This window comes from Antechinus flavipes, chromosome 6 (genome assembly GCF_016432865.1).
Source record: "Antechinus flavipes isolate AdamAnt ecotype Samford, QLD, Australia chromosome 6, AdamAnt_v2, whole genome shotgun sequence".
In the NCBI taxonomy this organism is placed as follows: Eukaryota; Metazoa; Chordata; class Mammalia; order Dasyuromorphia; family Dasyuridae; genus Antechinus; species Antechinus flavipes.
In genome coordinates, this window is record NC_067403.1 from 138442204 (window position 1) to 138461305 (window position 19102).

The window sequence follows — 19102 nt, forward strand, 5'->3', positions numbered from 1 at the left end:
ATAGAGACAATAATTATCTAATTTAGCATGGTTCAGTATGATTGATCTGATCTTACAAGGAGATGTTATGGGCCAGAACTTGAAACTAGGTACTGAGAGATTCAAGAAATCTGATCAGTGCAATACAATGACTAATCAAGACTTCATGATGAAATATGATTTTCACTTTCTGTTGGAGTGTTTATGGTCCCAGGATACAGACACAGTTCTGAATTTGGCTGGTGCAGGAATTTGTTTTGCTTGATAATGTTTAGTTACCAGGGTTTTGTTTTTTTTTTTTTCAATGGCAGGAGAAAGAAAACAAATGATAATTTATAAAAGTAAAATAATACAAAAGATAAATTTTACAAAGTGAATGCATTGATCATGTTCTGGAAGAAAAGAAAAATCTTTCACAGATGCTTTTCTGTAGTATTTCACATCTTTATAACAAGATATTGATCAAAAGGTATAAATAAAATAAGATCCCACTTTGTCTATTGCTTCTTGTAAGCAATACAATGTTTGGGGGGTAGCAATAGACAAAGTGGGATCTTATTTTATCTATAGTGCTTTAAGTGCTTACAAGAAGCAATAGATAAAGTGGGATCTTATTTTATTTAGATAGTGATAGTAGAACAAAATGAAATCTTAAAAGTTTTAATCAAATAGTTTCTCTTATATATGTGTGAAGACCATACAAGAGTCTAAGAAATTAACTTTGTTCAAAAATTTGTTAAGTATTAGCATGAAGTGAAGCTGAATTCATCAAGCCCCAAGATTGCCTTCTTGATGAGATATAAAAATCACTCAAAAGAAATTAGCCATAGAGGGAAAAATATTTGTAAAGCACTTTGCGAACCTTAAAACACAATATAATGGTTATTCTGCTCATTATTTTAAATCATTTATTACGTGCTTATTATTGTATATACCAAGCACTATGCAAAGTGATGAGAATACAAATACAAGAAAGAGAAAGTACTACCATCGAAGAATATTAGAACAGAGAATATAGAATACATAAAAAAGTTAAAAGGGGTGGGGTAAAAAGGGAGGAAAGATGTAGAAGTCTGAAGATGCAGGAATGGAGTGTGGAGAGAAGCAAACATCACTGACTGGAGCATTTCCTCAAATGAAGGTTCTAGGAAGAAACTCATCACTGGGAGGAAAGGGCAGTAGGAGCTGCCTTATTGTGGTGTAGATGCCTCTGCTCCTATTGGCCTTTTCTAAATGGTCTCTTACCAAATACAAAAAGTGAAAGAGGTACCAAATGAAGCAAATACATGTCTCCATTGGGAGAGAACGTGTGTGTGCGTGTGTGTGTGTGTGTGTGTGTGTGTGTGTGTGTGTGTGTGTGTGTGTTTTTAAGTGAACTTGAATTGCCAAAGAGATGAATCACTTCTTTTTGGTAAAGAGGGATCATTGATATAGAATATAATATACACTAACAGATGCAGTCATTGTAGGTTGGTTTTGCAAACCTGTTTTCTTCCTTACAAGGGAGAACTTGTTTAGTGAGGGAGAATATCTGATAATGATGAAAATGCAGAAGTGTTATGTGCCAGAAATCTGTATTTAAAACAAGAATTCTTACAAGGTGCTAATTCAGTGGAATGGATAAGACAATGGTTTAGCATAGTTCTCAAAGTTCAGTATGATTGATTTAACCTTACAACAAATAATGGTTTCCTAGTGATATAATGATTGGTGTATACTCAGTGTAGAGCATATAAGCTGGGACAAACTTAGCCAGGGTGAGAGCCAAATTCACTCACTTCATCTCAGGTGGCAGGCCTGTCCTCCTTCATTTCTTCATTGAGACCAAGGCCCATCTGAGCCAGAGACAGACTCAGAAAAGGAACTGAGAGACAGATTCATTTTATCGACCAACTTTGTGGTGGCTGGAGGCTGAAACACAAGCCCTCAGACTCAGAGATTCATTCATGTGGTGGCTGGCTTGTCCTCCTGCACTTCCCCCACTGAGACCAAAGCGGGTCTGAAAGACTTTCAAGAAAGCTAGCTGGGCCCCAGGCAAGGAAACTAGACTATGAAGGAGATAATAAAGGATTTGGGCTTTAACACTTGGCTATTCTTGTGGTGATTACTCTACTGAAAAGAAGACCTCCAGAAAACCACAAAACATTACACCAAAATATAAAAGTAAAAAGATGAACCTTTAATACAATATTTGGGGGTAGCAAGATGGTGCAGGAGATAAGGCACTGGTTCTGAAGACAGGAGGGCCTGAGTTCAAATTTGGCCTCAGATACTTACTAGTTGTGTGACCTTGGGCAAGACACTTAACTCTGATTACCTCCAACCCACCTCCCCCCACAATTTAAAAAAAAATCAACATTTTATATAACCAGATATATGGTACATATTAAACTGTCATGATATATTACCTGTGGTGAAGTGTATGCAAAAAAATTTTGTAAGCAAAAGTGTCATGAAAGACATCATTTAAAAATTTGTTTAAATGGTATAGTTATGGATCAAGAGTAATGTACACCAAATTGACAACTCATGTGCTGCCTGGGTATTTACAGAGTAATAAAAGAACTGGCAGGTTTGGGGGGGGGGCATTTGTTGGGAACATTTTTCCCTGTGGTGTTTCTAAAGATAATTCTTGATAAACACAAAGTCATAATGAAGTTTTTTTTAAAAAGCCACATAGAAACTACAAACTTCTAAGTATGACTTGAATGCTATAAGAACTAGTGGAAAAGTAATTTAAAAATCCAATTGCAAACACCTTGAAGAGTAGAGGGCATTGGTAATCCCTCGGAGAATTTATGAAGAATAAGCCTTGTCAGGCTATTTTAATCCATTACAGAGATAGGTGCAGGTACATTAAGAAAGATTGATAGATGTAACTTGTCTTCATGCAAGACAGATTCATCAATAAAGTGGAAAAATATGCTCCAGATCATACAAATATTAGGTTGGGGGCAAAGATGACTAGAGGATTGTAGCTAGATGGTGGTTACCAATGGATTTATTTTAAATTGGGAATGAAATTGGGATGTTTTGCAGACGGTTTTGAGCCCAGCTTTAAAAAAAAACTTGGATTCTAAACTAAAGGGGGAGTATACTTACTAAATTAGCAAGTCTAAGTGCTTTGAAAGATCAGATTAAAATTTAAAGTGACCTTAGAATGTTAGAGAATAAAAACAGAGACAATAAAACCAACAGAGAGGCAGATACCTAGTGATAGACTAAGTTAGCTCCAAACATTTAAGATGTGAAGGCCTCTGTTTGCAAAGCAGAAAAAATGACTGTACTAACATGGTAAAAAAATCATCACCCCCCCAAAAAAAAAAATCATCACCCCTTCTCTATCTCTGTCTGTCTCTGGTTTTCTCTCTGTCCATAGGGAACAGGACCATGATATATTAAAGAGAATGGGGAAAGTGGTCTTCTAAATTCCTTTAGTCTGCTATAGCTTTGTGTCAGAAACAAAGGGCTCAGTTACACTTTAGAGTATTTTCTTTCTATTCCTTGGTCCCACCTAAAAATCTCATGCTACCTTCTCCCACTACTACTGCCAATGAGATTCACTTATGTGACAGTAGAAAAGGGCTAAATATACAGTCAGAAGACCTGGGCTCTGCCATTTTCTATGGCCTCTGGTAAGTTGTCTCTCTGGGTTTAATTTCTATAAAATGAATGGCTGAATTAAATGTCATACAAGGGCCCTTAGATCTAAATAGTCTGTGATCTTATTAACCTCATTGAGAGCATAAAGGGGTACTTCTTGTATCTTTCTATCTTGGATTTTGAAAGTGGCAAATGTGAGATTTTATACTAAGAAAGCACATGCTGACATAACGCACTTATGATGGGAAAATATTTCAGTTTTATGTTTAGCTACCTAGGTACATATGATTGGGAGAGCTTTCAATTTAATGACTGGAGAATTCTTGAATCACAGAATTGTTTTATGATTATTAGATAAATAAACATTGCTTAATTATTATTGAACTGGCAGAGATGAGAATTTGGACACCCATCAATAATATTTCTCAAGATAGTTTATTCCTGAATGAGGTAGAGAAAAAGGTCCATTTAAAAGAATGAACCATAATACTGCAAAAGTATTCTACAGCTTTTCTGCATGAAAGTAAAAGGAAAGACCTTATAGATGTATGAAAGGAAGGCCATAACTTTATGCATTATTATCTGTTATAAGAAAAGAGTAGGTGGCAAAAGTGAGATTACATGTTTCCCTGTACTGAAGCTGCTGCCAAGGAGGAATTCAGTGACCACTCAGGCTGTCTCTTTTGCTGCTGGTATGGCAAAAGTGAATCCTGAAAAGGTGTCTACCACAACGTGGATAAAAGGCAGAAGAGTTCTCCAACAGAAGCCTGTTGTTCTATGAGGAGCTCATTTTATATAGCTGTAGAGTGGCCCAGTTTGACAGTAGAGGCAACTTTTTCAATACAAATGCCATGATCATTGGTGGATATGGAAAGGACCTCAGGTGACATGAAAGAGCAACAGAAAGAGAAAACAAGAGATTCTGGGAAGATGGCAGAGTAAGTCAAAAAAATTCTAAGCTCTTCAGATTTCCCCCACAAATAAGATAAAACTGGACCTCATGGTGAATGTAGAATGATTAAAAGAAAAATGGGAGTTAAAGCAGAAGAGTGATCCTCCTAGGACAATCAGAGAAGGTCTGAGTAAAGATAACATGATTGAGGTTTGACACTTGTGAAGTGTAAACATTTCCAGACTAGTTACACTGAAATAGCAAGGTTCAAGCCCTGGGCTTAGCTGGGTTGAAAGTAGACTCAGCCCAACCACAGAAATTTTCACTACCTAGACAGTATGAGGAGCGTACGTCTGAATTGGGGAAAATTGAGTGAACTTCTGCTAATAAGGAATGTCAGGCCTATCTGTGCTACTGAGTAGGAGAAGGAACCAGCATACTCTAGGTGAGTGCAGAAGCAGTGGGGAAGGAACACTGCTGCCGCAGGTACTTAATAGAAGTGCCTGGATTCTAGGCCAGAAGGAAGAATTGAAGGAGGACCCTCACAACAGGATTAGAGATAATTACACTAACAAACTCTGATTTAAAAAAAAAAAAAGATCAAGCAAAGGAGAAAGTATTCAACCATAAAATAGGGAGGACCAGAGTTCATCTTCAGAGGAGGATACTGAAGTAAAAAAAAAAAAAGGTTCTCCTACCACAAAGAGTAACATTAAATACTTGTCCAGAAAGGATTCATAGGACTTAAAATAAAATACTTTAAAAAATGAAATGAAAGAGATTGAAGAAAATATTAAAAAAAAACAATCCAAGAAAAATAAGATTACGAAAGTCAACCAACTCGAAAAGGAAATCCAGAGTCTTAAGGAAGAAAATGTTTCTTCAAAAATTAGAACTGGGGAACAGGAAGCCAGTAAAGGTATAAGAGGGCAAGAAATATATATGTACATAAAGAATAAAAAAACAGAAGAAAATGTGAGAAATCTCAGAAGAAAAAATCTAGAAAATAGATCCAGAAAAGAAAACATAAGAAAAATTGGACTACCTAAAAGGTATGACCAGAAAAAAAATCTTAATAACACAAGAAATAATTAAAGAATATTTTCCTGAAGTGTTAAACAAGAGAGAAGGTAGAAATAGAAAAAAATCCGTTAATTCACCACTTAAAAGAAATCCTATGAGGAAAACCTATATTGTTGTTAAATTCTGAAACCCTCAAATCAAATAAAAAATTTTACAAGCAACAGCAAAAAAACAATATGACAGAGTCACAATTAAAATCGCATAAGACCTATTGGTAGTTACAATAAAAGACTACAAGTCTTGGAATACTATATATCAAAAATGTAAAAAAAAACTAGGGTTGCTGACAAAAATATCATACCAGCAAAATCAAGCACAATATTGAGGGGGGGGAGGAAAGAGACATTCATCAAATGTCCAGACTTCAAGAATTTCGTTGTAAAAAAAATATAGTGAAATATATATAATTTTGTTGTAAAAAAATATAGTGAAAATATAGGAAATTTGATATATAAGATTCCAGAGAAATATAAGGTAAACATCAAAGACTAATTTCAAGGGAGTAAATATGTGTAGGAAAAAGTAAAAAAGAGTTAATTAGGTTGAACAAATGAAGTGTGAGAACAAGAACTGACAGAGGAATTAGGGGAAGAGGGCTGATATTCTGCAATCTTACTCACTCACGAATGGATTAAAGAGAGATATATATCTAAGAAGGATAGAAAACTCTTCAAAATTTACATAGTAATAAGAAGGAGAGGGAATAGGATAACATAGGATATAGAAAGGTATATAGATTAATAGGAATGAGATAAAGAGGGAGGGAAAGAGTGAGGAAGAGGATAAGAGAAGTATCCTTGCAGGTGGTGGTGGAGGTTAAGTAATAGAAAGACAAGCTAGTGGATAGAAGTAAAGTAGAAAAGTTAGTAGGGATAGCAAACAAGACATATACACAAACAATAATAAGGATCAGAAATAAAATTTATTAGGAAAAAAGTAAGGATCAAAGTTAAAAAAAGATTTCAAATGAGAGAAATCTACATTATATGTCAGCTAATATTGTTTTAGACTCATCAAAACAATTAGATAGCATAATAAATATCTAAATAAAGGAATATTGCTGTGACACAGGAAATGATGAATTTGTGGATTTAGAAAAATATGAAAATATTTGTACCTTAGAGGACAAATAAGCATGGTACAACTTTACATAGATGCATAAAAATGTATAATTATACATATTTATGTATAAATATGTATGTATATGTGTTTGCATACATATGTGTGTACAGATATAAATATATCCATATTTAACTATAGCCTACCTGGGGGAAGTGTGTGGGGAAGAAAAGAGAAAAAAAGAATAAATTAAAAAGTACACAGTAGAGAACAAAAGAAAACTCACAAGGAAGCAAAGATGGACAGTTCTTAATACAATATATTCTATTATCATATAGACTTCCTTGAAATTGAAATTTATTGCTGCATATAGTGTACATGACAGGGGGATGGAAGAGAGAGACAGACAGACAGACAGAGACAGAGACAGAGAGATGGATTGAGAAGGTGGTCTAAGGGCCACAATAGAGGTTAGACAACTTTTCCTTCTGAAGTCTGCACTAGACATACATGTGATTTATAACATTGCAGAAGGACGTTTTATTAACAAGAGAAAACAAAACAAAACAAAATCTTTGAGTGAGAAGTCACAAGTCCACAAGTCACATGAGTCCCTCCAGAATCACAGAACATAAGGGATCTTTTCACGGTAAATGCCTTCATGTCATGTCTTGACTGTGCTACTGGTTGAAGAGATTGGGATAGGGAAAGGAAACAATGGTGTTTAATTTTTTTCCCAAAAGTTTAGCTTTTTTTCAGGATGTTTCTAGGTCTATAGCAAATTCAATAGTTTCTCAATGTGAGAATAAGATCTTTTGTAGTACTTCTTCCACAGAATAGAAAGGGAAAAATAATCTCTCCAGAGTAAGTTTCTACCTCCCTACTTGTATATGACTTTCTGTAATGGGCCAGAACTCTGTACTTGAAACAAGGATTCTTACAAGATGTTAAGTCAGTGGAATTGATAAGACAATGATTTATCTATTTTAGCATGGTGCTTAATAATTTTCTAGTTCAGTACTTGTACTTAGTACTTAATATAGTTCTACAAGATTGATACTTATTCTACAAGATTCACATCTATGATAATATAATTGTAATAGAGCTTATAAACTGGGACAAACTCAGTCAGATTCATTCACTCCATCTCACACCACTGTGGTGGCTGGCCTGTCCTCCTACTTCCTCCTTTGAAATCAAGGCCGGCCTGAAGGGCCTCCAGAAAGCTAGCCGGGCCTTAGGCAAGGAGACAATAAAGAATTTGGACTTCATCCCTGGCTATTCTCCTGGTGATTATTAAGCTGAAACAAAGGCTGGTCCTAAAACCTCCAGAAAACTAACCAGAACACTACAATTTCCTATTTCCATAATCCCTTTTCTTCTTTCCATTCATTCATCATCCCACAAACCTTGGGATATAGATATTTTATTTCCTCCAGTTAAAAGAGGGAGAGGTAGGAAAAAACATTCTAGCATTCACTCACTACTCATGGACTATTAATATCAATTCATTTTGGCAGCTAATCATGACATTTGGCTATCTTCATTAAGTTAAGTGTTTCATCAATGATTGTCTTCACCAAATAGATGGTAATTTCCATCAGCACAGGCACTGAGTCTTATCCTTTTTTGCTCCCACAGTGCTGAAGCAATAGTGATTGTTAATAAATATTACTGTATAAAAATTAATGTTCCCATTGTGGAAAGATGTTTGTTAAATTTCTAGCTAAAGAATGAGTTAGAAACTTGGACAGAATTTCTAAACATAAGGATATAAAAGAATAATAATAGGAGTTGAGAGTAGCTTAATATCCATAATATACAATAATATAATCATTATGGACTTGATTCTCACAATAAGCCCATACTATTACTCTCAATTTATAGATGGGAAAACTGTGGCTAAGAGAAGTTAAATGACTTGACCAAAATCACATGGCAGGCCTGAGTCCAAAGTTCTTTAGAAAAATGTGTTCCAAAGAGAGGGCTATGGGGATTGAGTGTGGATCACAACATAGTATTTTCACCTTTTTAAATTGTTGCTTGCTTGCATTTTGTTTTTTTCTTATTTTTTTCTCTTTTTGATTTGATTTTTCTTATGTACCATAATAATTGTGGAAATATGTATAGAAGAAGTGCACATGTCTAATATACTGGAATAGTTGCTGTCTAGGGGAGTGGGTAGAGGGAAGGGAAAGAAAAAAATTGGAACACTAAGTTTTGCAAAAGTGAATATTGAAAATTATCTATGCACATGTTTTGAAAATAAAAAGCTTTAATCAAAAAGAAAAAGAAATGTGTTAAGATTATTCCACAAAGAAAAGCGATAGAGGTAATTTCAAGTAAAGGAATCCTGTAGAAAGAAGTGTTAGTCCCAAAGATAGGACAGAAGGACATAATGGCTTTGGTTTAGATACAAAAATTTCCTGACCTACAAAATTGTTAATTACAGCAATGAATTATTGTGGAAGATTGTGAAATCTCCTTCTCTGGAAGTCTTTAAGATCAGGATTGATTTTCATTTGTCAGTGATGGATGATTTGAAAACATCTTGAAATTGGGAGATTCTAAAATTAAACAGAACAAGCTCTTCTGAGAGTGGGAGAACAACAGAACAGAAATATATGAACTCATGAGTATTATTTTCTCCCCTGGCTCACATACTTTCCTGATAGGATAACCTACAATTAATTCCCCAACAGATGTACCCAATGTAGTTAGGCAATGAGTCAGTGTCTCAATATGTTATCACCAGGCATTTCAACAATATTAAATTAAGAACATAATAAAAGAGGAGTATACTGCATACTCAGGAATGTATCTGGGTATTATTATGGGACAATAGGTTGAAAGATTTAGGACTAGAAGAGACCTTAGGGGCCATCTAGTACAAACTCTCTCATTTTATAGATGACAAAACAGCTTGAAATTAAAGTACTTGCCCAAAGTCATTCAGGTAGTAACATAGATGGGATTAAGCCCAAGTATTCTGAATCCAATTTCACTTTTACACTATCCTTTACAAACCTTGTACTAAAAAGTACATTATGGAAAGATAGATAAAGTCTGTATATTGAAAAGAAAAAAGAAAATGAAAAAGATAAGAAAGCAAAATTTAAAGAAATCTAAGAAACTGTAGTTTCTATATGTTGTTATGGATATGATGATTTACCTAAAAAAGAAATATTATTAGAAAAGAATATAAAGGATCAGTATGATGCTTTGGAAAGGGTGTGAGGTTCCAAGGACTTAGACTTGAATCTAATTTACAACTGATGTGATCTTCAAATCCTGCCTTAAACACTTACTAGCTATGTGAGCCCAAGCAAGTCACTTAACCCCTTTTGTCTGTTTCCTCATTTGAGAAATGAGCTGGAGAAGGAAATAGCAAATCACTCCAATATCTCTGCCAAAAAATTCCCAATTGGGGTTACAAAGAATCATATATAACTAAAGTGATTGAACAACATAGTTATTTCCTATCTATAAAATGAGGGAGGTGGATGAGAAAATTGCTAAAGTCCTTTGTAACTCTAAGTTTATGGTACTGTTTAATCAAATGGCTAATTACACACACACACACACACACACACACACACACACACACACACACACACACACACTTCTTGAGTGCTTTTCTTCTCTAACAGTTGGCATGTTCTTTGGAAGTCTGATCTGATTTCAACATTAGCTAAATCATGACATAAGTAGGCAGATATATGTAGGCATCTCAAAATCATATAGTACAATAAAAAACAAGGGAGGGAGCATAGACAGTGGAAAGAGTAAGATTTGGAATTAGAAGATTGGGTTGTAAGTACTAGTTCTGATTCTTTTTACCTGTGACAATGGGCAAATTGGACTTAGTGAGCTTCACTTCCCTCATCTGTAAAATCAAGACAAAATTTCTTACCTTTCCTATTCCTTGAAATAAAGACTTATTCTTTAAACATTAATCTTTTTTCCCAGTGACACTGATTTTAAGTCATTGAACATCACATTTTCTAAAAAATTGAAGTTGAAGATCATCTAAAGAGAGAGAGAGAGAGAGAGATCAATGGAGAAGTATTTTCTTCTATTCACTTAAATGCATTCTTCCCTGACATTATCAATGGGGTAATCTAAAAAAAAAAAAAAAAATAGATGTTGGAATTAATTTATCATGACACACTGAAAACATGTTTGAAAATGTCCATGTACTTTTTCACATTGAAAAATAGATGTATTATAAACTCTCTCTCCTGCAAAAGAATGAAGAATCCTTTAAGGGAAAGATCTGTGTCACTTTTGGATTTGTATGATGCATCATGGTGTAATGGAGAAAGAACTAACATGAAAGCAAGGAAGTCCTGATTTCAAGTTCTACTTCTGACATTACTGGCTGTGTTACCCTGAACAAACTGCTTAATCTCTTAGCACCTGGTCAATTCTGTAAGGCCAATTTGCAGGTAAGAGATTGACCTGCAATGGTAGAGGGAGTTTCCTTAACCTAGGAGTTCCCCATATAAATGAAATCACAGTCTCTATCCCCATTTGTATTCCCAGCCTTTAGCACCTGGATTTTAATCAGAATTTAATAGATGCTTATCTTTATTATAGAAGAAGTGATTAGAAAGAAATATCACCAAACTAAGAATTATAAAAAAGGGCAGGGAAAATAGCCTCTTAAGATGTGTCATGACCGGGGAAACTAGGTAGTGAGGCATGTGGTGAGAGGGATAACTTAGAACCTGTAGGCTGTACTGACAGCAATGCAATATCAAGGGACCTAGGAATTTGAGCAACCTGAGGAAGATTTAGTTAAATCACTCAGGATGATAGCATGTGGATGAGTCAAAATATGCATTACTGGAATAAGTGTTCACATTAAGATCACAGATCCTACACCAAAGGGTCATGGGGGTGTGTGAGACTATGAATACTACATAAATGACAACGAAATTATTTTCTTTTGTTATATTCTTTCTCATTGCTTCCCTATAGTCTCAGAAATTGAGAAGTGAAAGGCCAAAAAAAGTATTTTGGAAGAATGGTATCCTAGAACATTAAGGAGTTGAGAATCTTTGTTCCAAGCCTGATTGCAAAATAGTTCTATCAAAGATTTGTTGAACTGCATTCTCATTGAAAGGAAGGGGAAAAAATACCATAACATAACATTTGGACAGTTTTGAAGGATCTCATGATCTCTCTCACCTTTAGCTGAGAGTAAAGAATATTCCTTCATAAATCTTTTTGCATATATTTATTCTGCTTCCTAGTGTGGCTGATGATTTACTAGTTAATCACACTTTTTATCACCATATATAAGAATTAGTATGTGTAGAAAAAAACAATTATGTCTCTTTATTTAAAAACTTCTGGAATGCATTGAAATAGTCCTCAGGTTGTTGCAGTGAATTTAAGCAGATGACCCAATACTTTGGGGTACTGAGGCAAATTGCTTTCTGCTGTCATGAAACCTAAGGTGTAAGTGAGCAGGGTTAAGAGACAATTCCAACTCCCCTTCCCAAATGTTCTCCCAATACCTTACCCATTTCTTTCCATTGTTTGTAAAGCCATTCTGAGCAATGACTTTATAACTTTATTCTTTTCCATGACTTACTGGTAGAGAGAAAGTTGGGCAATGATGGAGAAAATAGCTTCTTTACACCATTATTCTACTATGCTCAATAAAATCTGCATGGTCACAATATGGAAAGTATATGTACCATAAATATAATAGTGGTTTGATTAAAGAAAAATCTCTTAGAAGAAGTTAGAGCCATATCAAGACCTCCATAATTCCAGTGATAATCCATTTTTCCCCCCCAGCCTCTACCTCAGTATTACTTGCCAGGAGTAGCACTCTCAAGATACCACAAGTGGTGCAATGCCTGACTAGTGGAATGGGGGAGTTGTCTGAGTTTTTAAGCTAGGAGTTTGTCAGTGAACATCTTCTAATGGGCAGGGGAAATACGGATATCCTTGAGAAAGCCAGTATATACCCGGGGATTATCTTCAAATGTTGACTGGTGACATGAAGGTAGTATCACTTGTGGGATAATTTACATCCTATATTTGTATTTATTAATCATGTATCCACATGTGATTTCCTCTTGTAGAATATGAGCTCTTTGAAGGCAGTCAAGGATTAATTAATTTTTTCTTTTTTGATTAGAAGTTTGGCTAGAGAGGGATTGACTTTAACCTGAAGTATGTTGTCAATGACTTCAGCATTGATTGATGACAATCTCTGAGAACACTATGAAGGGTTTAGCCCAGCTCTCCAGGATTGTCTTTATTATTAATTAATGTGGCTCCATCAGGATTAAGTAATTAAAATACATCAAAGGTCTTTGGGCCATAAATTGCTTTTAGGGTATCATAAAAACACTTTGAACGGTTACTATCGGCATAAATCTGAATTTCATCTGCCTTCTTACTGGGGTGAGAATCTTGCATTTCTATACATTTTGCTTGCATTTTACTTTTGATGGAGTTAAATACTTCTTAGAGGTGAACAAACTTATTATTCTGGCAAACCTCGTGGAGTTCTTATTTTTCATGTAGCAGTTCTGAATTTCCTATAATTTTTATCAAATAAATCTTGTTGTTTTGCAAGTGTTCTGGTCCAGATGAATAAATGCAATATGGAATATCAAATCTCTGAAAGCTGCCTACTCTTTTTCTGCTCCACTGTAGCCTACTGTGTTGGCTCAGCTTTCTTTCCAAGTTTGCAAAGAATTATTATTCGCTCAAGAAATGCTCTAATCTGTTGACTTGAAGTCTTCTGGTAGTCATCTTGCCTTGGGGCTTTCACATTTTTTTGCATGTGAATATTTAGCTTGGATAGCATAAGTCAAGGACTGGCCCAACATTCTGCATCCCACATCATCTTCATCACTTTCTCATCCTGTCTATTCTTTCAATGATATTCTTTCCATCACAACATTAGAAATCAGGCTATTTGATTGTGTTCTTGCTACTATTTTTTCTTCAGACTTTTAATTCTCTGGACCAAATGTAAAAATAACCCAAGCAACTGGGTATTGGTATTTTTGTAATGCCTTGAATTTTTTTTTTCAAAAATAAAATTCATACATTTCCCTTCAAGAAAGATACAATTAATTTTTTTTTGAGTTTTGTGTGTTTATTTCTTGATAGAAGTCTATCTTTTTTCTTCTATATAGAATTGTTATTGATTGAACTTTGTAATAAAAATTTTTGGCAGCCCATTTTCAGTGTCAATTTATTCTGTAAAGTTAAGATTATTAGTAGAAGTACTGAGAAGTACTTTGAAGGAGAAGTGAGAAAAATTATCAATAACTATTTTAAAAGTGATCATTAAAATACAGTTCTGGTTTGCATAGAGATTAAACAACTACTTAGGGTTCTTGTAGTTTATCCTTTGTTTTCTAAAAAAACAGATGCCATCACAGCATGATTGATGTCTTGAGTCATATGGATTTAAATGAGACAGAGTTGCCCAATCAACAGCAACACTCTCTTCCAGGTATTGAAGTTCAGTGGCAGGACAAAAATTAGAACAGCTGGTTCCCTATTCTCAGAGTAACTTTCTATGGTTGGTTCTTTCACCTTTGCTTCTCTTTTTAAAAATCAGAACTTTTTAGTGTAATGACCTCTAGTCCTGTGGTGAGAGGGATGGTGCCTCTGGAAGTGCATTGCTGAGGCAAGGGGAACTGTCCCCAGCATTTAACATTTTTCCTTTGCCAAAAGCGATGGTTTCTCCACGGAGTGCCGCTGGCAGAGGGTGGGGAGAGGGGGGAAGAACACCTGTTCTCTTGGTATTAATTGTCAGGTCTAAATGAGCACCAGCAACAGAGAGCCGAGCCATACTCTGCTGAATTCCAGCTTCAGAGGTTGAGTGGAGCCCCAATCACAGAAGTCCTGCGATCACCCCCTCCACTGTCATCTTGGCTCATTGCCTTTTTAAGTCAAATAACTATCAGTGGGGCGGCCTTTGCCCTCAACCAGGATGTCTGACAATCTTGCCCAAAGCATCAGCATGGGAGCGAGCACCCAGCCTTAGTGACTGAGAAAGCTTGAGGGGATTGCCCATTGAGTAGAACCTGGGTAGGTGCTCCAAAAGGGAAGATCATGGACACTGCCCTCCTGTAAATTCCCGCAGCCACCAGTATTCCTGCCCCATGCTTCTATATTTACCTGGAGCATGCTGGTTCCTTTTCACCCAGAGCTACCTGGTGTTCCTTATCAGCAATTCAGACCCTTGTGTCCTCACATACTCTCTGGGGGGGAGGGGGTTAAAATTCCTGTGGCTCTGACTAGAATACCTCCCAATCCAACTAAACTTAGAACTTGAATCTTAATGTTTCAGTGGAACTAGCCTAGAGGTGTTTACACTTCACAGGGCCCAAACCTCCCTAGTGCTACCCAAAGAAAGGGATGGAAGTGGGTGGGAAGAAAAGGCTATGGGATGGCCTTAAACAAATGTGCCACTTGGGTGATGTCTAGCCCTACATTTGGAAGGAATCTCAATTTACAATAATAGATATGGAAACTGAATCTCAGAGAGGGTATCAGAGACTTGAGCTGAGGTCATACAGATTATAAATATTAAGGACAGGATTTGAACCCAGGTTCTTTGACTTAAATTGAGTCAGATTTTTTCTCTCTCTCTCTCTTTCCACTTTACCATGAATGTATTGGCTGGATCTGGAAACAGGTTATAAACCACATATTTATTAAATCACTTTGGAAATGACCTTCAAAAAATCAGTTTTGAGACAGATTTCTTTGCCTTTAGGCAAATGACTACATAATAAACCACAGAAGACTTATGTTTATTTATCTACCTTTTTTCTTCATGATCTCTAGGAATCAAAGTTGGTAGTTTTCTTATGAAACATATGGTATGGTGGAAAGAATGTTGGATTTAGAGTCAGAATATCAGGATAATTCAAATCTAGACTTTACCAAATTGGAAAACCTGGGCAAGTTACTTGTTTAATCTCTGAGAGTTTGTTTTCTTATATGTAAAATGAAAGAGTTGGACTAAGTGACCTTTAAAGTCTCTTTCAGTTCTAAATTCATATTCTAATGCAGATCATGATGGCTTAAAAATATATTCCTTATGTGCAAGGAAAAAAAAAAACTCTCTTTTGTTCACTGTTTTGTCCCCCCCCCCCCCCAATAAAAACATTGAGAAAGCAATGAAGTTACTTTTATTCTAAAATGGAATTATTGCACAAGCTAGAATTTGGAGAATTTGGCAGCATGAGGAGAGATGAAGGACATGCTATCTGCCCTAAAACTGTGGTTAATGGGGAAAAAATTGGGAGGGTTATAATGTTGAGAAGTTAAGAAATTCTTAAATATACAAAAAATTAAACTCCCAAGTTACACACAAAGATACCCAGAAAAACAATAAACTGTGATTATAATTTAGCCAAGAAAAAAATAATGGAAATGTTAACATTTAATGACAAAACTGATGCAACCAAATCAATAATTTCTCTATGAATCTTTTTTCTTCTGCAGTAGTGAATCCATGCATTAACTGATATCTTACAATTAAGTCTTAATCTATTTCAAGTCATATATTGGAAGATTTACACACACACACACACACACACACACACACACACACACACATCCTATCTTTCCAAAAACTTTTAAATGAGGAGTGAAGAGATTGGTATGTTGAAATTACAGAAGGCCAAAAAAAAAAAAAAAAAAAAAAAAAAAAAAAAAGGCAGTGTGGCAAAACAGAGGAGATGGATTTATCTCTTAACTCTGATATATTACTGGCTATGTAGCCCTGGACAAATCGGTGAGTCTTAATGCTCCTGGAACTCCTGAAGAGCATAAATGCAAAGTTGGTGCCCTTCTACATAAGCAGAGGGAAGTTCCTCAATAGAAATTTACTAAAACAACAAATTGATAGATTTGGTAAAGCAAATAACAACCCCTCCAACCTCTCCCCCCAAAAAAACTCTGTGTGTGTGTGTGTGTGTGTGTGTGTGTGTGTGTGTGTTTATACACACACACACAAGGGTGGGGGAGAGGGAAACAGGAAGAGAAAGAGAGAGAGGGAGAGGGGAAGGAGAGAGGGGGACAGAGAGGGAGAGAGAGGGGGAGAGAATAGAAGTATTTTTTTTCTACCAAATCAAACTCAAGACCCAAAATACACGCAAGGTCTAAATAATCAACCCATAAACTCAAGACATGATTAAAATTTTTTTAATAGAGGAAGTAAAATTGTTTAAAAATAAAGATTAGTTTTTGTTAGAGGCCCAGCTTTACTTGCCCACGTAAAAATCAGGACATCTCTTTAAAAAAAAAAAAAAAAGGCACAAAGAATTCTGAGCAGTGATGTCAAATGAGCAACACCAGGAGGAAAACTTCTGTGCTAAGAAGGAAATCATCCTTCCAGTCAAAGGACAGATTTTTGAAAGACAGCTAAGTGAACACTCCTCAGTAGGAGGATGACATTGTTGGGGATTCTCACCTGAGAACCAGCAGCAACCTAATCACATGCCATAAGAAAAACTTGTATTGCTTTGCAAAGCTTAGCTTTGTAGATTTCTCTCAATGCTTTCTTTTCCAAAGATGATGGGTTCAAGATGTCTGTAGGATCTTCCCAGATTGATCAGGAAGTTCTTAATAACTGGATTTTTATGATGACTAAAAAATGAAAAGAGAATAGTAGCCTGGCCTAAATAGGGATACCCACTATCATGTTATTTTTTGGAGAACAACTTTCAGGCTCCATGGATACCACTTGGACAGAATAGCCACATTCTTCTGCAGCCCAGGCCCGATCCAGATCCACAAGGCACATGCACTGCTTGCCTAAAACACAAGAGAAGTGTCATGATAAATCCAATCTATCAACAAAGGCATAGTAATTCTAGGTATACATGATGAATAAAAAAAATCAATAGAATTTGACATTATTCTTCAAATTCTGAATTAGGAGGATAGTAGATCCCATTCCCTCCTCCCTCTCCCCCTCATATCTCCCAGCTAGCCAAGTTCTTTTATCTGGTTACTTCCTGTTTAAATGTAAAGGGAGAATATCACAGAGTCATGGTCTTTGAAAGATTTATCTTTAATTCTACTTTTGCTTATTTAAAAGAACAGGAATATATTAACATTTTAAAGGCATCAACAGTGTTAGTTTTATTTTTTTTAAGTACGGTCTTCAGTTGTATTTTTAAATACTATCTCCTTCTGCAATTCCCTTGAAGATACTTAATGTGTAACACTGTGAAATATAATGCAAATCTCTTTTTGTCTATAAGATCAGTCTTAAAGAGATTCAAAGTAATTAAGATAGTCTAAAAATATTCTTATACAAAGATTTAAGTTATATGTTCATAAATAGAGTTGAAAGGTCCTTTAGAAAATCGAGTGCAACTCTTTATTTTACAGATTATAAAAATGAGATAGTGATTTAACAGGGTCACAAATTAGTACATATCTGAAGTAAGATTTGAACTCAGGTCTTCCAGAATCCAAGGGTAGAGCTCTATTCACCCCAACGCCATTAATATAGTCATATGCTAAGGTATAGAAGAAAGACAGAATAAATCCCATATAAAAAGAGGTGGAGATAAAAAAAAAGCCACTATGACTTTATTAATAGACTGAGCTACATTTAGAATAAGACTTCGAAATTTCTCTCAATGCAAAGGATCTTTTCACCCTAAAACAATCCACCATCATGTCTGCCCTCTTCTACCATTACTGAGATCCTTATGGGGGCCAGCCATATTGATTCCAATCCTGACTGTGTTTGTGACTTTTTGTACTCTGCTACCATTTGCCTCCCCACTCCATTCAGTTCTCTTTTATGTTTTATTTCTCCTGTAAGAATATAAACTCATTGAAGGCAAGAGTTATTATTCTTTTTTGCTCATATGTATGATAAATGTATCCACAACATTTAGTAGTTTCAGGAACATAAGTGCTTAATAAATTCTTGTTAGCTTGCCTTCTGATTTCAAAAGATAATAATAAATTTTTTTAAGGTCAATGTTTGACAAAAATCCATAATCCTGACCTGGCAAATAAAAAAAAAAAATTGCAGTAGGATTGGGGCCAGAGGTCATGGATTTCAATATAACTGTAATTATTACCTTTGGGAGCTTGGACAAGACAACTTTCTTGGGGCTTGGATTATTAGCTTTTACCTAATTCTCTCTGGGAACCCTTCCAACTTGGAATCTACATAATCTTCAGGTGGATCTATGTTTCATGTAACATTTTCCTTTTAAAAAAATTAAATTTTAAGAAGATTTACTGTAAGTTAGGAGAAAATCTGTCACACCCCTCTAAGAAAGCTCTACTCAACTTTCTTTCCAAAGCCCAAAAACCAGACTGGCAAGTAGAGAACTCAAATTCCTTTATTTGGATATCCCCAAATGTGTTTTCAGAAGTGGCTTGTAGAAAAAATAAAATAAAATAAATGGTTTTGGAGTTTTGTGTGTGTGTGTGTGTGTTTTTTTTTTAAGTGGTGGCTTT

General features: G+C 35.4%; 2 protein-coding genes across 3 annotated transcripts in view; one reads left to right on the top strand and one right to left on the bottom strand.

The window, feature by feature from the left end:
- The window catches only part of TBCK (TBC1 domain containing kinase), a 640231-nt gene that overhangs the window by 576535 nt on the left and 44594 nt on the right, over positions 1 to 19102 (top strand). The gene's annotated exons all lie outside the window — the stretch shown is intronic.
- GSTCD (glutathione S-transferase C-terminal domain containing) overlaps positions 16801 to 19102 on the bottom strand; it is a 174518-nt gene continuing 172216 nt past the window's right edge. For both annotated transcript variants that reach the window (XM_051967432.1, XM_051967431.1), the window contains one exon: positions 16801 to 17428. In XM_051967432.1, the coding sequence (XP_051823392.1) occupies positions 17292 to 17428 (137 nt within the window). In that variant the 3' untranslated portion in view covers positions 16801 to 17291. The remainder of the gene's footprint in view (positions 17429 to 19102) is intronic.